Source organism: Hypomesus nipponensis, chromosome 20, assembly GCF_054491055.1.
Source record: "Hypomesus nipponensis isolate SF chromosome 20, ASM5449105v1, whole genome shotgun sequence".
NCBI classification, from domain to species: domain Eukaryota; kingdom Metazoa; phylum Chordata; class Actinopteri; order Osmeriformes; family Osmeridae; genus Hypomesus; species Hypomesus nipponensis.
The window spans coordinates 3,794,354-3,815,287 of NC_140380.1; the positions used below are offsets into that span (position 1 = coordinate 3,794,354).

The following is a 20,934-nucleotide window of genomic DNA, read 5'->3' on the forward strand; positions in this document are numbered from 1 at the left end:
CCAGGAAGAGGACAGAAGCATCAGCGTTGAAAAGCAGACTTTTAGTTCCAACAGAAAACAGTCTTGACTTTCAAAGCAAACATTTCAGTTTAGTGGGAGTGTGTCTGATGAGGTGTACGTACATCTGTGATGCGTGTCTATTGGCCCGTGTCGGTTTGTGTGCATATATGCCCATCTATGCGTGTGCGTCTGCACGTGGGAGCATCTGTCTGTGTGCGTGTCAGTGCAGGTAAGAGGACAGCGAGGCCACGCTGCACTTGGTGATCTCGGAGTGCTGCTCCGGGGTCTTCTTGATGCGGTAGAAGTGCTCCACATAGTTGGAGCGTCCCAGTAGCTCCACAAAGTCCTCGTCGTGGGTGATGATCAGCAACTGGAAGTTACGCTGGCGGGAACGGGACTTGATGATCCTGGAGGGGGGGGGGGGGGGGGAGAGAGAGAGAGAGACAGAGAGACAGAGAGAGAAAGAGAGAGAGAGAGAGAGAGAGAGAGACAGAGGAATGACGGTTTAGGGACACTTTAACCATCGGGGGCGCGGGATGTTTTTGATTTGCCGTGCTGATCCTGGAGGGGGCCGGGTGGAGGGACCCCTTTAGGAACCCTAACCCCTTTAGTGATGAGTCGCTGGGGGTGCATTGGATTCTGCCACCCTCCCCTGCCATCAGAGTTGGCCTACTGCATGTGTTCCCAGGGGGTATTACTTTTGAGATTTGAGTTAGGGTGCCTTCGATTTGACCTGCTTTGGGGACTAAGTCAGGGTACATTAGAAAACTATTAAACTACTAGCGCTGAGTGAGGGGTGCGTTAGATTCGACTTACTCTATGAGAGCGTGGGCCAGGGACTCAATGTTCTCGCGGTCCAAGTTGGTGGTGGGCTCATCCAGAGCCAGAATGCCACAGTTCAGACAGAAGGTTTCAGCCAGGGCCAGGCGGATGATGAGGGAGGCCAGCACCTACACAAACACACAAGGATGGAGTCGAACATTCAGACATGACATTCCCATCAGAGGAGGACACAGTTGTGCTACCCACAGGAAGTAGGCATTTGTAACAGGAAGGGCGTGAGTACCTTCTGTCCGGCGCTGCAGCGCCCCCTCATGTCCAGGGCCGTGTCACCCTTCACCATGACAACACGGTAGTTGTAGGTTCTCCTCTTCATCCCGGCAGATGAGTTGTCGTCCACATCAGACCTGATCTCCACATACTCTATGTCTGGAGAGGAGGTGAGGGGTTAAACCTGATATAGATACTCTATGTCTGGAGAGGAGGTGAGGGGTTAAACCTGATATAGATACTCTATGTCTGGAGAGGAGGTGAGGGGTTAAACCTGATATAGATACTCTGTCTGGAGAGGAGGTGAGGGGTTAAACTCATCCCAAAAAGTTTGGAAACGTTATTTCGGTCGATTATTCCTCCCCTTTGATAATACCAATTGGTATGTATTTGATATAATTGGAAAGCCTGATTAGTCACCTTTACAACGAGGTACAACTTGTAAGAACCGTGCATTCGTGGAATGAGCAACACAGCTAACCGTGTGGGTAGCGGGCCAATTTATTTTGCCCAAATCCCCTGCAATATTCTTCTGTTAGTATTCACTCTCGTTTTGAGCTCCAAAGGGGATCAGCTTGGGCGTGCTGTATGTGCCAGAGTGACCAACGCAAACATGTTGGCTGACTTGCGACCAATCCTGGTTGAGGAATGGGATGCCATACCACAGCAGTGTGTGACCAGGCTGGTGACCAGCATGAGGAGGTGCCAAGCTGTTGTGGCTGCGTATGGATCTTCCACACGCTACTGAGGTCCCTGACAGTGTAAAAGGAATAAAGTGTAAAAATGGCCAATGTGTGTTGTTTTTTTTACTTATGACTGTGGGAGAGTGCAATCATCCAATCCACCAAGCAACTCAAAACGAGAGTGAATACCAATAGAAGAATATTGCAGGGGATTTTGGATTTTTTGGGGGGCCGCTACCCACAGTTAGCTGTTTCTCATTCCATAAATGCACGATCCTTACAAGTTGTACCTCGTTGTAAAGGTAAAGAGGTCAGGCTTTCCAACTATATAAAATACTATACCGATTGGTATTATTGAAGGAGAGAAATAATTGACCAAAATAACATTTCCGAACCTTTTTTGAAGGGTTTAGATACTCTGGAGAGGAGGTGAGGGGTTAAACCTGATATAGATACTCTATATTTGGAGAGGAGGAGAGGGGTTAAACCTGATCTACATAATCTATATCTGGAGGGAGGTAAGGGTTAAACCTGTTCACATATTTCATTAGGATCTGGTTTAGTAGGGCTCAGGTTTTGAAGGGATCTGGTTTAGAGCTGTAACAAGATCACCTTGTCCCCTGTAGGTGCTCCTCCAGAGATCCCTGATGATCTTGTTGATCTCATCCATCTTCATACTGTGGAACTTCATTATAGACCTGAACAGAGGAGGGAAGAGGAGGAGAAAAAGAGGAGGAGAGAGGTGGATGAGAAAGGACAGACGAGAGCAGTACAACATTAAGTTGAACTGATTTGGTAATCAATTTAACAATACTAAGGGTAGTATGGTTGCAAAGTTACAACCCTAAAACGTCCCCTAAACTGTCTATAAATGAATTGCTGGGTCTTAAGGGGATAAGACTTCAGTCAGCATTCATGATAATTCCACTAATCCTTTATCTAGTGAGAGAGAAAGAGGAAGGGAGCGAGAGACAGAGAAAAGAGAGGAGGTGGAGATGAGAGAGGGTGAAGACAGACAGACAGACAGACACACACACACACAGGGAGAGGAAGACAGACTTGGAAGGGGAGAGAGAGACAGATAGACAGAGAGAGAGAGAGAGGAAGATGCCTATCCGAGTACCTAGAAGAACTGTATCAGCCGTTACAAGGAGCTGGTGAGGCAGCTACCAGCCAGTAGATTTTATCACGCCACATGCTCACACCAGGACCTGCACTAGTCTCAGTCTCCAGACCTTCACTAGACCCAGAACTGCACTAGTCCCAGTCTCCAGACCTGCACTAGACCCAGAACTGCACTAGTCCCAGTCCCCAGACCTGCACTAGTCCCAGGACATAAACATCCCCCTTGCGTCACTAATAACACAGTCATAAGGTTTACATTCGAACAAATCACCACAAGCTTTCACAGAAGCCTTGAAAATGACACTGAGAATGTTGACAGAAGCTTGTTTCCTTTCTCACGATTATCAGCAATGCTAACCGCCATCACTGGAGCCTGAGTCATTTCTGAACCTCAGACTCTCTGATTGGCTGATAAGGCATCACACTGATCTTCTCTGCGGGCTCCGCCCCTTTCCCTAATACAGGCGCCCGTCTCATTTGGTGTGTGACTTTATATGGAGTTACACATCCTCCTAATCTTCTACCTCCTCCTACTCGTTAACGTCATCTCTATCATGCCCCCTCTTCTGCACATCTCCAAGGCTTATCTCTCCATCAGTTTTTACTGCGAAATTCATGTCTTGTCTGATGGACATAACTGTATCTGTGGAACCCAAGCGTGTCACACAGAACGTTGACTCAGCAGGAGTTTTTACTGCTGCTGTCCTGTCAAAAGTTCCCCTAACCTTTCCTCCTAACTCCTCCCTGACCTCTCCTGTCCTGTCCTCCTAACTTCTCGCCTTCAACTTCTCCTCCTAACTCCTCCCCTTCAACGTCTCCTCTCCTAACTCCTCATCTACTCCTAACTCCTCCCTGACCTCTCCTAACTTCTCCTCCTAACTCCCCCCCTGATCTCTCCCAACTCCTCCCCTGACCTCTCTTCTAAACTCCTCCACTAAATCTCTCCTCGCTCCCCCCTCTACCCCTTGTCTTCCTTCCATCCCTCCATCCCACCATCCGCCCCTCCGTTCCTCTCCCCCACTCACTGGTCCAGGGCCTTGTAGTACACTCCCAGGTCTTTGTTGACCAGCTCCGTGGTTCTCATGACAATGAGCTTGTCTCGGTAGCGCTCGTCGGCCTGGCCGTACTGCTCCTCTCGCAGCTCCTTCCGGAAGCGGAGGATCTCCTCTTCGAAGCCCTTCTGCCGCCCCAGAGCCACGCTGCGGCTACGCTTCAGCTCCTCCACACGCCGCTCCGACTCCCGGCGCTCCCTGGAGGTTGAAGAGAGGAGAGGAGGAAGGAGGAGGGGGAGAAAAGGAGTGGGGTAGGAGGTGAGAGGACGAGGGGGTAAATAGAAGACGAGGGGGGAGAAGAAGGGGTAAGAGTCAGGGAGAGGGGGAAAAAGGAGTGGGGTAGGAGGCGTGAAAAGGGTAGGAGGTGAGGAGGTAAAATAGAAGGAGAGGAAGGGGGGGAAGAACAAGGGTGGAATGCCTTAGCATCGGAACCTGAAGACAAATTGAAAAACGTGTGCAGGATTTTCCAGGAGGTCATGGAGTATGTGTGTGCAGCAAAATCAGGGGGCATCCCTGGGTGGAGTTATCCTCACGTGCGCAGCTTGAGGACCTGCATGTTGCCCATCTCCTGCAACAGCGTCTGCCGCTTCACTGTCACCTCCTTCAGCTCCTCCACACGCTTCCGCAGGGTCAGGTTGTCCTGCAGACTGCGCTCCTGGACCTGCCAATGCAAGCGCACCCCACCATAGGCTCACTAATAATGAAGGTGTTAGGCTCGTTTGCGAAACAGTAAATGGTCAAAGCTAGCTATCAAGATAGCGATGACGGTAGGCTAATTAGCTAGATTACAATGGTGTTAGGCTTGCTGGATTGTGAAGGTGCTAAGACTAGTGTTAAGGTACAAGACTGTGATAATGCTAAAATAACTAGATTGTAATGATGCTAGGCTAGCTAGCCTATGATGTTGCTAGACAAGCTAACTACATAGCGATACTGATGGGGTAGTTAGCTACCCTCTGTGTGTCGATGTCCTGTCTGATGTTGCCCATCTCCTTGCTGATCTTGTCTTTCTGCTTCTCTGCTTCATGCAGATTGCTACTGGTCTCCCGGAGCTCAGTCTCTTTTTGCTGCAACAACAACAACATCAGCCAGAACATGATCAAAAACGTTGAATACATTTACATTAAATTGCCGTTATTTACTACGCGACACTTTTATCAAAAGTGAAATACAAACAGTGCATATACATAGAAAGTACAGCAGAAAACCATGACAATAGAAGTGTGTAGTTCTAACAGTATTGAGTCAAGGAACGGAGAACGGGACCTTTTACAATAAAACTATGGTACCAAAAACAAGCACACAAAACTGACCCCAAATACTCCCAATAGATGGATGGGTGAGTTAATATCCATTTACAGAACATCCGGAAAGCATTCACAGCGCTTCACTTTTTCCATGTTACAGCCTTATTTTAAATTGGATAAAACATTTTTTTTTTTTTATCACCTCAATTCTACACAAAATACCCCATCATGATAACATGAATAACATTTTGTTGAAATTTGTGCAAATCTATTACATCTACAATAAACATTAAAAAATCACACGTACACAAGTATTCACAGCCTTTGCCATGACACTCAAAATTGAGCCTAGGTGCATCCTGTTTCCACTGATCATCCTTGAGATGTTTCTACAACTTGATTGGAGTCCCACCAGTGGTAAATTCAGTTGATGGACATGATTTGGAATGGCACACACTTGTCTATATAAGGTCCCACAGTTGACAGTGCATCAGTCAGAGCACAAACCAAGCCATGAAGTCTGTAGACCTCCGAGACAGGATTGTATTGAGGCACAGATCTGGGGAAGGATACAGGAACATGTGTGGAGCATTGAAGGTCCTAATGAGCACAGTGGCCTCCATCATCCATAAATGGAAGAAGTTTGGAACCACCAGGACTCTTCCTAGAGTTAGCCACACGGTCACCTTGTGATGGGGGAAAACAAAGCTTTCCGAAGCAACAAGCTATTTGAAACAATTGTGTCAAAAGTATCGCTTTTTCGAAGCGTTTGATACAGCTTCTCCATAGGGACACCTGCTGGTCAGTTCATGGTATGGCGACTCGATCGAGAGATTGAAGGAATCGAGCGACGTCCAAGTCCACGCACGTTAGTCTCACAATCGTCATCAATTTGATAAATAAAGGTTATGTGACTAATGTTTCGATGTGCAAGTGTCAAAAATATATCTTGTTGTATGATAAACAATGTAACGTCTTTGGTCATTTACATTCATTACATTTATTTTTAGGTTCTGATGGCAATATTCACGTCAGGTTGAGTATGGCCTTCTGGTAAAAGCGCTGCCCTTCAGTCTAAGACAGTGAGCTCGAAACTGCTGGCCTTGTATTAGTACAAATATATGCTAAACGAATAATTATAATTTGATAATGTAGACTAGCGGCAAAGGTTTCACGTGTTTTTTGCCCATTTGAAACCAGGCTCGACGTTTGTGTCGGTACCAATTGCCACGAAGGGTCGATACCGCTTCGTGAGCGCGGCTTTGAGCGCAACATCCCGACCGCACGGCCAAACTGTGCGGTCGGGGAAGAAGGGCTTTAGTCAGGGAGGTGACCGGGAACCCGATGGTCACTCCGATGGAGCTCCGGAATCTTCCGGGCCAACATCCACACTCACCACCCACCAGGAGGAGATAAGAGCCGTGGATGAAACTTCCTTCAGTTGAATCGTTCCACAACAGGAAGCCAACGTCTCGCTTCCTGCCTCTGTCACCAATCTGGGCGTTGAAATGCTCACCCTGGCAGCTGCAGAGAAGCTCGTCCACGCCTTCGTCTCCTCAAAGGCTGGAAAATTGTAAGGCACTCCTCATCGGGATCTATGGCAAGAGCATCCAGCGACTGCAAAACATCCAGAGCAGCGCTGCCGGGATCCCGAGGAGGGTGCGCGAGTACGATCAGTTCACCCCCGTCCTGAGATCTCTTCACTGGCTCCCTGTCCCATCCAGAATTCCCACAGAACCAAGCTGTGCAGCATGGGCCTTTTCGGCTGCTGGTCCGGGGCTGTGGAATGCCCCTCCCTGATCACCTTAGGGCCCCTCAGACTGCAGATGTTTTTAAATCAAAAAAAAAAAAAAAAAAAAAACTGACTAAATGTATGTTATAGGTTTTGCTTTTAACTATTTATTGACCTTGACCTTTTTACATTTTAATTATTCTTTGATTTGTTTTCATTTGCATCATTATATGCTCTGTAGCACTTTGAAATTGCTTTAATGTAGAGTGCAATACCAATAAAATGTATTATTATTATTAGCGTTGCTCTGCGGAGAGGAGAAACTTCCAGAAGGGCAACCATCTCTGCAGTACTCCACTAATCAGGCCTGTGTGGTAGAGTGGCCAAACGGAAGCCAAAAAAAGGCACATGACAGCCTGCCTAGAATTTGCCAAAAGGCACTTGAAGGACTCAGACCATGCGAAACAAAATTCTCTAGTCTGATGAAACAAAGATTGAACTTGTTGGCCTGGATGCCAAGCGTCACGTCTGGAGGAAACTAGGCACCGCCCATCACCTGGCCAATAACATCCCCACAGTGAAGCATGGTGGTGGATTGAGGGAAAGATGAATGCAGCAATGTACAGAGACATCCTTGATGAAAACCTGCTCCAGAGCACTCTGGACCTCAGACTGGGGCGAAGGATCATCTTCCAACAGGACTACGACCCTAAGCACACCGCCAAGATGACAAAGGAGTGGCTTCGGGACAACTCTGTGAATGTCCCAGCCACAGCTCAGACTTGAACCCAACTGAGCATCTCTGGAGGGATCTGAAAACGGCTGTGCACCGACGCTGCCCATCCAACCTGATGGGAGCTTGAGAGGTCCTGCAAAGAAGAATGGGCGAAACTGGCCAAATATTTGTGGGCCAAGCCTGTGGCTTCATACTCAAAAAGACTTGAGGCTGTCATTGCTGACAAAGGTGCTTCAACTAAGTATTAAAGGTCCCATGACATGAAATGTTTGCTTAACAGGTTATTTAACACTAATATGAGTTCCCCTAGCCTGCCTTTGGTCCCCCAGTGGCTAGAAATGTCGATAGGTGTAAATCAGGCCCTGGGTGTTCTTCTCTGCCTTTCAGAAAATGAAAGGTTTTGAAAATGTTGGTTTTATGACGTCATAAGAGCAAAGTTTACCTCCCCTTTCTCTGCTTTGCCCGCACAGAGAATTTGGACCACCAATTCGAAAATGCGCTACGACCGTGCAAGCGTGATATTGGTCTTCCCTTGAGACATCATGGCTTGCAAACGACAGAAGCATTGCAATTAGTCCCGCCTCTTTCTTCCTCATAGCATTTAAAGCTACAGACACAGAAACAGCACATCCTCATTGTGGGACTGCTCGTAGTGGCTGTAATTCTGCACCAAGACTGACTTTCAGGAAATAAACTTCAGATACAGTATTAGTGGACCACTAAGGCCTATATAAAAGCATCCAAAAACAGCCTGTCATGGGATCTTTAAGAAAAGTGACTACTTAAAGTATATGTTATATTTTCATTCTTCATTTTTGCAAATCTATTAAAAATATTTTTAAAAAATCACTTTGTCGTTATGGGTTATTGTGTGTAAAATTGAGGAAAAAATGAATTGAATTCATTTTGGTATAAGGCTGTTGAATAACAATGTGGGGGAAAAGTGAAGCGCTGTGAATACTTTCCGGATGCACTGTATGTTCGATCGGGGATGAGAGTCGAGATCGAGGAATGAAGGTACAACCTCTTTATATTTCTCTTTCCCCTCCTGTGTGTATCTGGTGATATCTCTCTCCTGCAGAGTGATGTTCCTCACTCTCTCTCTGATGGCGTTGATCTGGGACAGACAGGGAGAACACCAGGGTTACACTAGACAGCAGGGACAGGGGGAAAGAGGGACAGAGATAGAGAAAGACGTAGAGACGGTCAGGGAGGGAGAAAGGGAGAGCGTGAGAGAGAGACCAGCGTACCTTCTCCTGGTCCTGCTCTTGTCTCTGTCGTCTCCTCTCCACCAGATCCTGTTTCTCTTGCTGCAGTTTCTCCAGAGCTGAGGCTAAAGGAGTCAATTGCTCCCTGGCCTCCTACACACAAACACATATTAAACATATGTTAACAATAATAATAATTCCCTCCACGTTTCCTAACCTATATCTCTCTGCAGAGCATGTATCTCAGTAGTGTACCACCCTGTATCTCAGTGGTGTGCTAACCTGTAGCTCTCTCTAGAGAGCCTGTATCTGGTGGTATGTTGGTAGTGTATTAACCTTGATCTCTCTCTAGAGAGCCTGTATCTGGTGTTATGTTGGTAGTGTATCAACCTTGATCTCTCTCTAGAGAGCCTGTATCTGGTGTTATGTTGGTAGTGTATCAACCTTGATCTCTCTCTAGAGAGCCTGTATCTGGTGGTATGTTGGTAGTGTATCAACCTTGATCTCTCTCTAGAGGGCCTGTATCTGGTGTTATGTTGGTAGTGTATCAACCTTGATCTCTCTCTTGAGAGCCTGTATCTGGTGGTATGTTGGTAGTGTATCAACCTTGATCTCTCTCTAGAGAGCCTGTATCTGGTGTTATGTTGGTAGTGTATCAACCTTGATCTCTCTCTAGAGGGCCTGTATCTGGTGTTATGTTGGTAGTGTATCAACCTTGATCTCTCTCTGGAGGGCCTGTATCTGGTGTTATGTTGGTAGTGTATCAACCTTGATCTCTCTCTGGAGAGCCTGGATCTCAGTGGTGTGCTCCACGCTGGCCTCCTCCAGCTGCCGTCGCTTCTGCATGTGAGCGGAGAGCAGCAGCTTCTGGGCCCGTGTCTCGTTCACACTGCTCTTCAAGCTCTGAATCTGCTCCTGCTGGTCAGCGATCTGCTTCCTCTTCAACTCCATACGGCTGCTAACTGGACACGCGCGCACACGCAGGGATGGACACACAGGGGTGTGGGAGAGTGTCAAACAGGTGTCCAGGCAGTGGTGTGTGCGCGTGCGTGTTAGCGAGAGAGGGTCGTACTGGTGTCGAGGCGGTGCTGTGTGTCCTGTTTCTCCAGGTTGACCTGCTGCATGGTTCTGCTCAGGTCCACTCCCTGCAGCTTAGCACTCTGCTGGGCCAGCCTCCTCTCTACCTCCCTCAGCTCCAGCTGGAGGCACACACACACACACACACACACAGACCGAACGAGGACAGTCAGAAAAGAGTTACAGAAGGGTTCCTAGAGAAGGAAAGGTCTCTGGTCCGGTCTGGGCATGTGCGTGACGTTTTCTGTGTGTGTGTGTGTGTGTCAGTACCAGGTAGCGGTCCATCAAGGAGACATCCTGCAGGCAAGCCTTGGCGCTGTCCTCCTCGGAGCACAGAGAGGAGAGGCTCTCCTCCTGCTCCTCCGCCTCCGCCCGCAGCCTCTCCAGCTCCCGGCCCAGCGCCTGCAGCCGGCCGCGCAGCTCCGGGAGTTCCCGCTCCTGCAGGGACACCAGGGACTGTCTGCAGTGGGGGCGGGAGGAGGGCGTGGACGTGGAGAGAGGGAGTACGGAAGGAGGGGAAGGGGGTGGGCAGAGGGAGGGAGGGAGGAGGACGCGGGGGTGGGGCCAGGGAGAGGGGGGCGGGAGGAGGGCGTGGAGATGGAGAGAGGGAGTACGGAAGGAGGACGCGGGGGTGGGCAGAGGGAGAGAGGGGCGGGAGGAGGGAGTGGAGATGGAGAGAGGGAGAACGGAAGGAGGGGAGGGGGGTGGGCAGAGGGAGAGAGGGAGGAGGACGTGGGGGTGGGGCCAGGGAGAGGGGGGCGGGAGGGAAAGGGGGGCAGGGAGGGAGAAAGGGAGGAGAGTAGAGATGGAGGGGGATGGGGAGAGCGAGAGACGGGGGGGGGGGGGGAGGGCAGGGAGGGATGGGGTGCGGGAGGGGAAAAGGGAGAGGGAGGTCGGAGAAAGTGGGGGTGGGGGCAGGGAGGGGGAGTCAAAACCTGGGTTGTACACTGCACATCAGAAAGCTGAAACATCAAACGGGGGTTGGGCGGCTGATGCTCAGGGCGTACAGAGGGTCGTGGGTTAATCGCAGGGTTAGCGATTCGATCCCAGACTCCTCCAGGTCATGTGCTGAAGTGTTCTTGAGCAAGACACTGAACCCCAAGTTGCTCCCGATGGGCAGGCTAGTGCCTTGCATGGCAGCTCCGCCGCCGTGTGAATGGGTAAATGAGAGGCAAAGAACGTAAAGCGCTTTGAGTGCCGCTAAGGTAGAAAAGCGCCGTGTAAATGCAGTCCATTTATCAAACGCGTCTGTTGAACGTATAGACGGATGAGTTGAGTCACAGCAGAGAGAAAGCGCCTGTTCAGATAAAGATATTGGCATCTGTTTCCCTCCGGTGGCAGAAACTGGAACTACACACAGCCTTTTCATCCAGCCCAGTGCTAGGGTATAGGAAACAGGATGTAGGGAACCTAGAGACTCTGAACCAGGACCTAGGAAACTAGGGAGTAGGAACCAGGATCTACGGAACTAAGGAGTAGGAACCAGGATCTCGGAAACTTTGGAGTACAAACCAGGATCCCCCCCCCCCCCCGACCCCGACCCTGACCTGACAGGTTTGAGAGCCATGATGTCGTCCCTCCTCCTCTCCTTCCTGCGGAGGTCCTGCTCGGCGCTCTTCAGCTTGTCGGGCACGAGGCGCAGCTTGGCCTGCATGTCCCCCACCACCTCCTGCAGCTCCCCCTCCGAGGGGAAGGTGCGCTGGCACACGGGGCAGCACGGCTCGCCCTCCTCCGTCAGCTGGCTGATGAACTGGCTGTACACCGCAGTGGCCCCGGCCAGCATGGCTGTGACGCACACAACAGCACGTTCACGGGTTAGCACACCTGCCAACATGTGACACGCTAACGTGTGCGCGTCTGTGTCACATGCACGTTAGCATTTTACACATGCTCACGCGCGACGGCGTGGCCCCCCCCCCCCCAAAAAAAACATGGGTACACGCGCACGTCGAGTTGCTACGCAAACACACTACTGTGACCGCTGCCAACATGGATGCAAGCACACACGTTGACATGCTACACATAAACACCGCTGTGACCCCAAAAAACATGGCTACACACACACACAGATCCTCCCCCCCACACACCCCTCTGTTTGGAGGTCTTGTCCAGGTCGTCCTGCAGCCTGGCCAGATCGTGCTCCAGACCCTGGCTGCCGCACACGGCAGACAGCTGCTCCTCACAGCTGGCCAGCTGCTGCTCCTTACTCCTCAGCTCTGCAGCGCTGTGGCTCCTGTTCTGCTCCCCCGACGCCAACTCCTTACTGCGCGCGTGCGCACACACACACACGCACACACACACCACTGGTACTTAATGGATTGTCCAATTGCTCCAAAATAATGAATGGTAAGAGGGATAGACTAGCTGTCTGGCTAACTGGTAGACTAGCTGTCTGGCTAACTGGTAGACTAGCTGTCTGGCAAACTGGTAGACTAGCTGACTGGCTAACTGGTAGACTAGCTGGCTGGCTAACTGGTAGACTAGCTGTCTGGCTAACTGGTAGACTAGCTGACTGGCTAACTGGTAGACTAGCTGACTGGCTAACTGGTAGACTAGCTGACTGGCTAACTGGTAGACTAGCTGTCTGGCTAACTGGTAGACTAGCTGGCTGGCTAACTGGTAGACTAGCTGGCTGGCTAACTGGTAGACTAGCTGGCTGGCTAACTGGTAGACTGGTTGGCTGGCTAACTGGTAGACTGGTTGGCTGCCTGGTAGACTAGCTGGCTGGCTAACTGGTAGACTGGTTGGCTGCCTGACGAGCTGGTCGACTGCCTGACTGACTTGCTGCCTGGCTGAACAGCCCCCTGTGTGTGCCGTCATACTTGAGCGAGGCCAGCTTGTCTCTGGTGGAGCGGATCTGGCGGCCGTGGGCGTGGATCCAGTCCTCCAGCTCCTTCTTGTTGGGGAAGTGTCCCATGAGAGTCACCAGCGCCTCCTGGTGCCTGGCCTTGATCTTCCTCACCAGCTCCTCCTTCTCCGCCTGCAGGGGGAGAGGGGCACAGAGGGGCAAATCAGGTAAACCTGTAGGGGATGAGACTGGTGTTTCTGGGGTGGGCTGGAGGTGGCACATGGCACATTTGAGCACCCCAGAAGTTCACAGTACTTAGCAGTACTTGACAGTAGTTTGCAGTATTTCCTAGTACTTGACAGTAGTTTGCAGTATTTCCTAGTACTTGACAGTAGTTTGCAGTATTTCCTAGTACTTGACAGTAGTTTGCAGTATTTCCTAGTACTTGACAGTAGTTTGCAGCATTTCCCAGTCCTTGACAGTAGTTTGCAGCATTTCCCAGTACTTGACAGAAGTTTTCAGTATTTCCTAGTACTTGACAGTAGTTTTCAGTATTTCCTAGTACTTGACAGTAGTTTGCAGTATTTCCTAGTACTTGACAGTAGTTTGCAGTATTTCCTAGTACTTGACAGTAGTTTCCAGCATTTCCCTGTCCTTGACAGTAGTTTGCAGCATTTCCCAGTACTTGACAGTAGTTTTCAGTATTTCCTAGTTCTTGACAGTAGTTACCAGTATTTGACAGTATTTCCTAGTACTTGACAGTAGTTTGCAGTATTTCCTAGTACTTGACAGTAGTTTGCAGTATTTCCTAGTACTTGACAATATTTACTAGTACTTGAAAGTAGTTGCTGTATTCTGTGGTATTCCAAGACAGCCACTAGCCCTCGGTGTGAGGGGGGGGCCCACCTTTTGCTTGCGGAGCATGTCCACCTCCGTGCGGGCACTGGTGTGTGTGGTCAGGGTCTCCATCTCCTGGTCCAGCCGGCGCTGGGTCTGGTCCAGGTCTGCCTTCTCCTTCTGCAGCTCCACCACCTCCGCCCTCAGAGCCTCCACACTGGAGTTCTGCACCGCACTCTGGAGCTCTCGCTCCTGGATGGAGATAAGAGAGAGGGAGGGGGAGGAGAGGGAGTGAAGGAGGTGATAAGAGAGAGGGGGGGTGGAGAGAAAGGGAGGGAGAAAGTGCCTTGGTAATTTCCATCTCCAGCTTCCCTTTTACCCTCCCTTCTGCATCCGTCTCTCCCTCTTCGCCTTGGCTAGCTCTACTTCCAGCTGCTGTAGTCTAGATTAGCAGACCCCTCCAACCCCTTCTTCCATCCCCCTCCTACTACCTCTAGCCTCCCCCCTTCCATCAATCCACTCTTCACCCACCCACCCTCCCTCCCCTCTTTCTCCCTCTTCCCCCTCCTCACCGCCTTCCCCAGCTCCAGCTCCAGCTCCTGCAGTCTGCTGGAGGATCCCTGCAGGGAGTTCAGCTCCTGGGCCACGTTGCTCAGCTCCTCCTGCCTCTTCTCCAGCAGGCCTGTCTTCAGCTCCACGCTGCTCTCCAGACCCGTCTTCTTGTCCCGCAGCTCGTCCATGCTGCGCTGCTTCTGCTGCTCCCTCTCCTGCAGGTCCCTCTGGAGGGGGGAGAGGGGGAGCACACATACAAACATTATACATACATACATACATATTATACAGAGTTCTGAGCAAAGGTCTTAGACTTCCAAGATGTTGGAGTTTTTTTGACATGTATACTGTTTTGAATGTGTCTTTTTGGGTCTTCTGTATTTGTGCAGTTGTGAACGTCCCTGCTATGCCATTGGACAGGCCAGACTTCTTCTTACCATGATCTGATTGGCTGCGTCTGTTTCCTGGTCCAACCTCTCTTTGACCTGGCGCTGGAAGCTTTGCAGCTGGTGCTGGCTGAAGGGGGCGCGGTCGTAACCCTCCATGTCCAGGAATGATGCCAAGGAACGCACCTGGGAGACACACATACACACGCGCATAGACACGTGTGCACATACACACACACACACACACACACAGTTACATGCTAGGTTTGAGACAGCAGCAATTTCAGTGTTTGCCTGGTGTATGTGTGTGTGTAACTCCTGTTAGTGTGTATATGAGTGAGGCCTGCATGTGTGTAACCGAGTGTTTGTTCGTGTATGACAGCACTGTCCATCTCACCTGAGCATCACGGCTCTTTAGGGTCTGCTGGTGGCGATCTGACTCCAGCTGGAGACCACCTGAGAACGAGAGGTCATAGTTCACGATCCCACCTAAACAAACCTACCCAGCACCTACCTAGTCAGTCCTACCAGCACCTACCCAGTCAGTCCTACCAGCACCTACCTAGTCAATCCTTCCAACTCCCACCGAGTCAACCCTACCAGGCCCTACCTACCTAGTTCTACCAGCTAGAGGGATGGTATATCTCAGTGGTAGAGCATACAACTGCAGATCAAGAGGTCCTACCCCCACCCCCCACAGCACGTGCGAAACAAGGGAACATGGGGCCCTCCTGCGGACCCAGGGTCCCCCACCTTGCTCCACCAGCAGGTCCGACTTGATGGTGTTGAGTCTCTGACACTCGCGGCCGGCCCTCTCCAGCTCCCTCTGGCAGTCCCCCAGCCTCCTCTCCTTCTCCCTCACCGTGCGCTGGTGGTTCTGGTACATCTCCTGGAGCTCCACGTCCGAGCCCTGGAACACCTGCGGCAACATTTGTGGCGGTGCGCCACAGAATCAACACCGGCCGCCACATATTGCGTTTCATTACGCTATAATTTTTGCTCTGTCAGTCACATGTTTCTCTCAAATACACACACACACACACACACAGTCCCTCCCCTCCGTGCACACTGCGTCTGTCTCCATGACAACGAGATCATCCCTGGAAGCGTGGAAGCTTGGCCTATCTGGTGCAGAGTAGACGGCTGGCCAAATTCACAAGTTCACGAAAGGGTGGTATCTCGTGAACACCTTTACACAATCACACATTAAAAAACGCAATAAAAAAAAAAAAAATCTGAATACAATGTTGTCAGTGTGTTAATGTTGAAGTTCCGACCCACCCCTGGCCGAACAAGTGATTGCGCCAGCAGTTGGGTTGTCGAGGTCAAAAAACTTTATGTGGCGGCTGTGAATCAAATAAACATTCTGTCATGAAAGTTCTGGAACTACTCTCCTCCCCCCCTGAGCACTAAGCTAGCTCTTGTGAGCCGAAACAATATGAATACAGTAACCCAAAAACAGGCATAAGACTTGATCAGTATTATTTATGTCAGTGGGATACAGAAAATCCAAGACAATTTTACTGATGAAATACTGGCTGGCTAACTAACAAATACTATATTTAAAGTGGATGGTTTATTGCAGTAGGTGTAGCTGGAAGGTTATTCGCTACAACTGTTAATGTGTAGACTACACCAGAGCTACAGTGGCTCTAGACTACACAGTCACGGTTTAGCCCAGATAGACAACAGGGATTTTATTGTCATTACTTTAGGCATCATTATTTGCTGGACAAACTTTCAATTGGCTATTCACAAATATGTTCCGGGGTACCCTATAGCCTACTGTTGTAACTGATATAGCCAGGTTTGCAGTGCTGACTGCTGGCATACGAATCAGCTGCTTTCAAATGTTTTTGTTCAATGGATAACATGCTGGCTAGTCTGGCTAGATAACAGAACGACAATATAAAGTGACAATTTCAGTAAATTTTGTTACATGTGTTGACTGGTGTCAAAACTGCCAACACATTGTAAATGTGCTACAACATTATAAATCACCAGCTGCATCACAGACATGGGCACTATTCCTACCACTTTACCGTCCTTGGTCGTTTTCTGGAGGCAGTTGTGATCGGAGAAATATAGTTATCAAAGCTAAAATAACTGTCATCACCAGCTGCATCACGGGCACTGCACAATCTATCTATAATTCCAGAAATCTGTGTGTGTCACCAACATCATCACGGGCACTGTGCTCTATCTATTATTTCCGGAAACTGTGTGTGTGTTTCACTGATGTCTTAATCACCGACTGCATCACGGGCACTAATATACTCTAACAAACACACACACGCGTCATATACTGTAACACATGCCCCATGTTATATACACTAAGACATACACAGCATGTACACTAACATCATATACATTAAGACATGCAATATACACAAATATCATGTACACTACACTACAACACAAATAAACACCTTATACACACACAAACGTCAAACACCAGCCACATACACTAGCACGTACACATCAACATACACATCCTTCTATACTAACGCACACATCGGTAAGACACAAACATCATATGACATATCAGACCAAACAGCCACAGGTCCACCTGTACACATTAGACAGACCTGCTCCATCTTCTCCTCCAGCTCCTGGTTGTCCTCCTCCATCTGTTTCTTCCTGCTGTCCAGGGCCTTGATGTCATTGTCCAGCTTCATCACCTTCCCCAGGTTCTCATCAATGTCCCCCAGGCGCACCTGCAACACACTGCAGTTAGGAACACACACACAACACACACACTCATCTGGAACACACGCGCATTTAGGAACACAGAAACACATACATACTCGTGCAACACTGGTTTAGGGACACACACACACACACATGCACCTGCCACATAGTGCATTTAGGAACACAGACACACATACACGCAACACAGTTCATTTAGGAACACACACTGCAACACAGCGCAGTAAGAAACACACACGCAACTCTGCACAAACATCACACGCGCACGCACACATCTGGAACACTCACACATTTTCAGACATTCAACTCATCCACAACCGACCGACCGATCCGTTCATCCAACCAATTAACCATCGACCAATGGGGCGTGAGGGTGTGTGTGTGTGTGGGGGGGGTGTCCCACCTCCAGGGGCTCTATCTGGCCGTCGATCTGGCGGACGCTGTCCTTGGAGGCGACCAGCTGGGCCTCCTTGGACCCCAGCAGGTCCCTGATCTCCTGGGCCTTGTCCTTGTTCTGCTTGAGGTAGCGCAGCTCCAGCTGGCACTCCTTCACCTGCGTGCCCTGCGTCCGACGCAGCTGGTGCAGGTGCTCCAAGGCCTTGATGTACCTGGGGGGGGGGGGGGGAGGTGATGAGGGGGTCAAGAACAGCATATGGGGGGGGTGAAGGGGCAGGACACATAGGGAGGGGACGAGGGAGGCAGAAAGAGCGGGTGGGAGAACTCCCGGTGCGGTCGGAGGAGCACGCTGCGTGCATGCCCGGCTACATGAACCAAGCTTGCCTAAAGCACTCCGAGCATTACTGAACTCCAAGTGGATCGCTTGACTTCCTGCCATCCTGCAACACCGGTCCGTGGAGCTACCTGGTGGCCGAGAAGATGTCGTCGAACTTCTGCTTGAGGGGCTTGCCCTCGCTGAGCGGCCAGTTGGAATCCTCCTGGTGGCAGAAGATGACGTGGTTGAGCACGGCCTTGGACACGCCCAGTGCCGCCACCATCTCCCGGTCCAGCTCTGCACACTTGGAGCTCAGGCTCACCTTCTCACCGTGCCTGGGGGGGGGGGGTTATCACATTGACTGTTAAGGCGAGAGACAATGAAACACATAGGACAGAGAAAGAGAGTGTGTGTGCGTGTGAGGGAGAGAGAGAGCGAGGGGGGGGGGGAGACAGAGAGCGAGCGACAGAGGGAGACAGAGAGCGAGCGACAGAGGGAGAGAGAGCGAGCGACAGAGGGAGAGAGAGAGAGGGAGAGAGGGAGAGAGAGAGAGAGAGAGAGAGAGAGAGAGAGAGAGAGAGAGAGAGAGAGAGAGAGAGAGAGAGAGAGAGAGAGAGAGAGAGAGAGAGAGAGAGAGAGAGAGAAAGGTAGTCTTGGTCCTGGTGATGATGACAGAGAGGAGCGGACAGGTGAAGAGAGACGGAAGAGGAAAGGAGTGGAAGGGGGAGGGAGGAGAGGGTGAGGTGGAAGAGGAGAGGGGAGGGAACGTGGAAGAGGAGGGGAGAGCAAAGGAGAGGGGAGAGAGTGCATGCTGGGGTGCTCTACTTGATTCTGGTGATGACTCCCTCCAGGGTTTTAAACGCTGGCTCGCTCTTTTTGCCCTTCTGTGTGCTGAGCATGGACCTCTGCACCGCCACCTTGTCCCCGTTCACATCGCTGAATTGCAGCCTGATCTGGGCTCGCACGTCCGTCTCATTGGCATCCTGGCAGACAAACACACATGCACGTTGCGCAGACACACGCATGCACGTGGACATGTATATACACACAAACTAAGACCCAATCAACAGGTTGGTGTGACCACATTTTCTATTTAGCAATCATTTTGATTAGGAAGATTCTTCCTTTCTGAGCTGTTTCTCAAGCTTGCTCTGTCAAGGCCATGCGCACTGTGTACTAGAGAAAAAAAACGATTGTCAAGTAAAAAAAGCCACTTGGTTGCTTTATGATCATTGATTGCATGGGAACCAAATGACGAAAGTCACATCATTCTACATCATAATGGCATGGCATCCTACTATTTTGCATTGCGTTGAACCCAATTGTGTTGAATCGCACACCATAGCAATGGGGTAAATCATATTGTATCGCATTAGCAGTTGTTTCACATGTATCAGATCGTTGGCAATGCATCGAGTGTATGTATGTGTATTTATATGTGCACATATGGATACAAATATATATATATATATGTATCCCTAGTGTATGTGTGTGTACTGTATGTGTGTGTCTCACCTTGGGGTCGTGTACAAACGTGGATCCCTTACTTCCTGGAGGGAAGTCTCCTGTGGTGATGTACCTCAAACACTCTATAATGGTCTGAGAGAGAGGGGGAGGGTGGAGGAAGAGAGAGGGGAGGATGAGAGTTGAGGAAGAGAGGGGAGGATGAGGGTGGAGGAAGAGAGAGGGGAGGATGAGGGTGGAGGAAGAAAGGGGAGGATGACAGTTGAGGAAGAGAGAGGGGAAGATGAGGGTGGAGGAAGAGAGAGGGGAGGATGAGGGTTGAGGAAGAAAGGGGAGGATGAAAGTTGAGGAAGAGAGGGGAGGATGAGGGTGGAGGAAGAAAGAGGGGAGGATGAGGGTTGAGGAAGAGAGAGGGGAGGATGAGGGTGGAGGAAGAAAGAGGGGAAGATGAGGGTGGAGGAAGAAAGAGGGGAGGATGAGGGTGAAGGATGAGAGAGGGAAAAGATAAGTAGAAAAAGGGAAAGAGAGCAAGGAAGGATGGGGAGAGATGAATGAACAGTCCTAGGTCCTCATAAAGCAAACACATGAGCTACAACTCTCAGCATGCTACAATAGCGTCAAGACGTGATTACAGACATGCCCTGGTCTGACCCAGCCGCTCCTACCGTCTTCCCAGCCCCGTTGGGTCCGACCAACACAGTCAGAGGACTGAAGAAAATGATGATCTGCTTGTCTTTATCCTCCACTCCGAAGCTCCGGACCCCCAAAATACTCATCTTCTCTATCTTGGACATCTCGCTGCATTTAGTGAGATTCAGCTAGCGACAGCTGGCACAAAACAAAACAGCTGATTAATACAAACCATACATGACAGCAAAACCCGAGCCATAGCAAAACAGCCCACTACAGGCACATTATTAGCCAGCTTGCCTTCAAAGGACGTGCTAGTAGGCTAGTAGTGACTGCTGTATTGTACCATTACTTGAACGTGTAAGCTAGATGTGTAAGTACTAGTAGCTAGCTAGGTTAGCTGAAGTTACGGGATGGAAATCAAGTGTCAGTTTTGTGTTTCACTGCACAATTCTTGTAGACATATTGGTTTATATATCTCTTAAACCAATGTCCCCCTGTATCATCAATACACGCACACAAGGCAAACTAATGACGTTATTTTTTGTTGTTCAGAAGTGAAAGTTCGTAAACTTACCGCGTCTAAACTAGGAATGTGACGCAGCAATCCCGCGCAGCGCAGGAACAACACACACCTCTCATCATCGTGCGACTACATAAACTTTTTTATTTATTAGCAATTTCAACAATGTCAAATACATTTGAGTTTACAAGATACTCAAAGTAAATTAAAAAAAATACATTAAGCGTAAACGTGTCAATAAAAAAATTATTAACCAAAATTAACGCTAGGGGATATAAAAGTTTATATAAATATACTTAAATTAGTACAGATTGTTACTGTTTTAATTGCTTGCATTTATTGAAATTATTTGTTTTTCGGGAAAAAATATAGTCTGAGCTCTCCATTCAAAGCAATACAGCAGGGTTTTCTTCCCATGAATTT

At 49.7% G+C, this 20,934-nt stretch overlaps 1 protein-coding gene across 1 annotated transcript; it reads right to left on the minus strand.

Annotated features, from left to right (window-relative positions):
- Positions 1–26: 26 nt before the first annotated feature.
- Positions 27–20,635, minus strand: rad50 (RAD50 homolog, double strand break repair protein). The gene is made up of 27 exons (XM_084683723.1): positions 20,566–20,635; positions 20,024–20,186; positions 19,410–19,493; positions 18,720–18,877; positions 18,044–18,229; positions 17,586–17,790; positions 17,062–17,190; positions 15,227–15,392; positions 14,871–14,929; positions 14,525–14,659; positions 14,108–14,314; positions 13,605–13,787; positions 12,733–12,890; positions 11,998–12,173; positions 11,458–11,695; positions 10,181–10,370; positions 9,906–10,032; positions 9,602–9,795; positions 8,876–8,986; positions 8,650–8,742; positions 4,864–4,977; positions 4,444–4,571; positions 3,884–4,108; positions 2,346–2,431; positions 1,067–1,209; positions 817–950; positions 27–407 (listed from the first exon to the last, which is right to left on the minus strand). Exons 2-27 carry the CDS (start codon positions 20,150–20,152, stop codon positions 221–223), a joined length of 3,945 nt encoding a protein of 1,314 aa, XP_084539849.1. The 5' UTR covers positions 20,153–20,186; positions 20,566–20,635; the 3' UTR covers positions 27–220.
- Between the last annotated feature and the right edge of the window lie 299 nt (positions 20,636–20,934).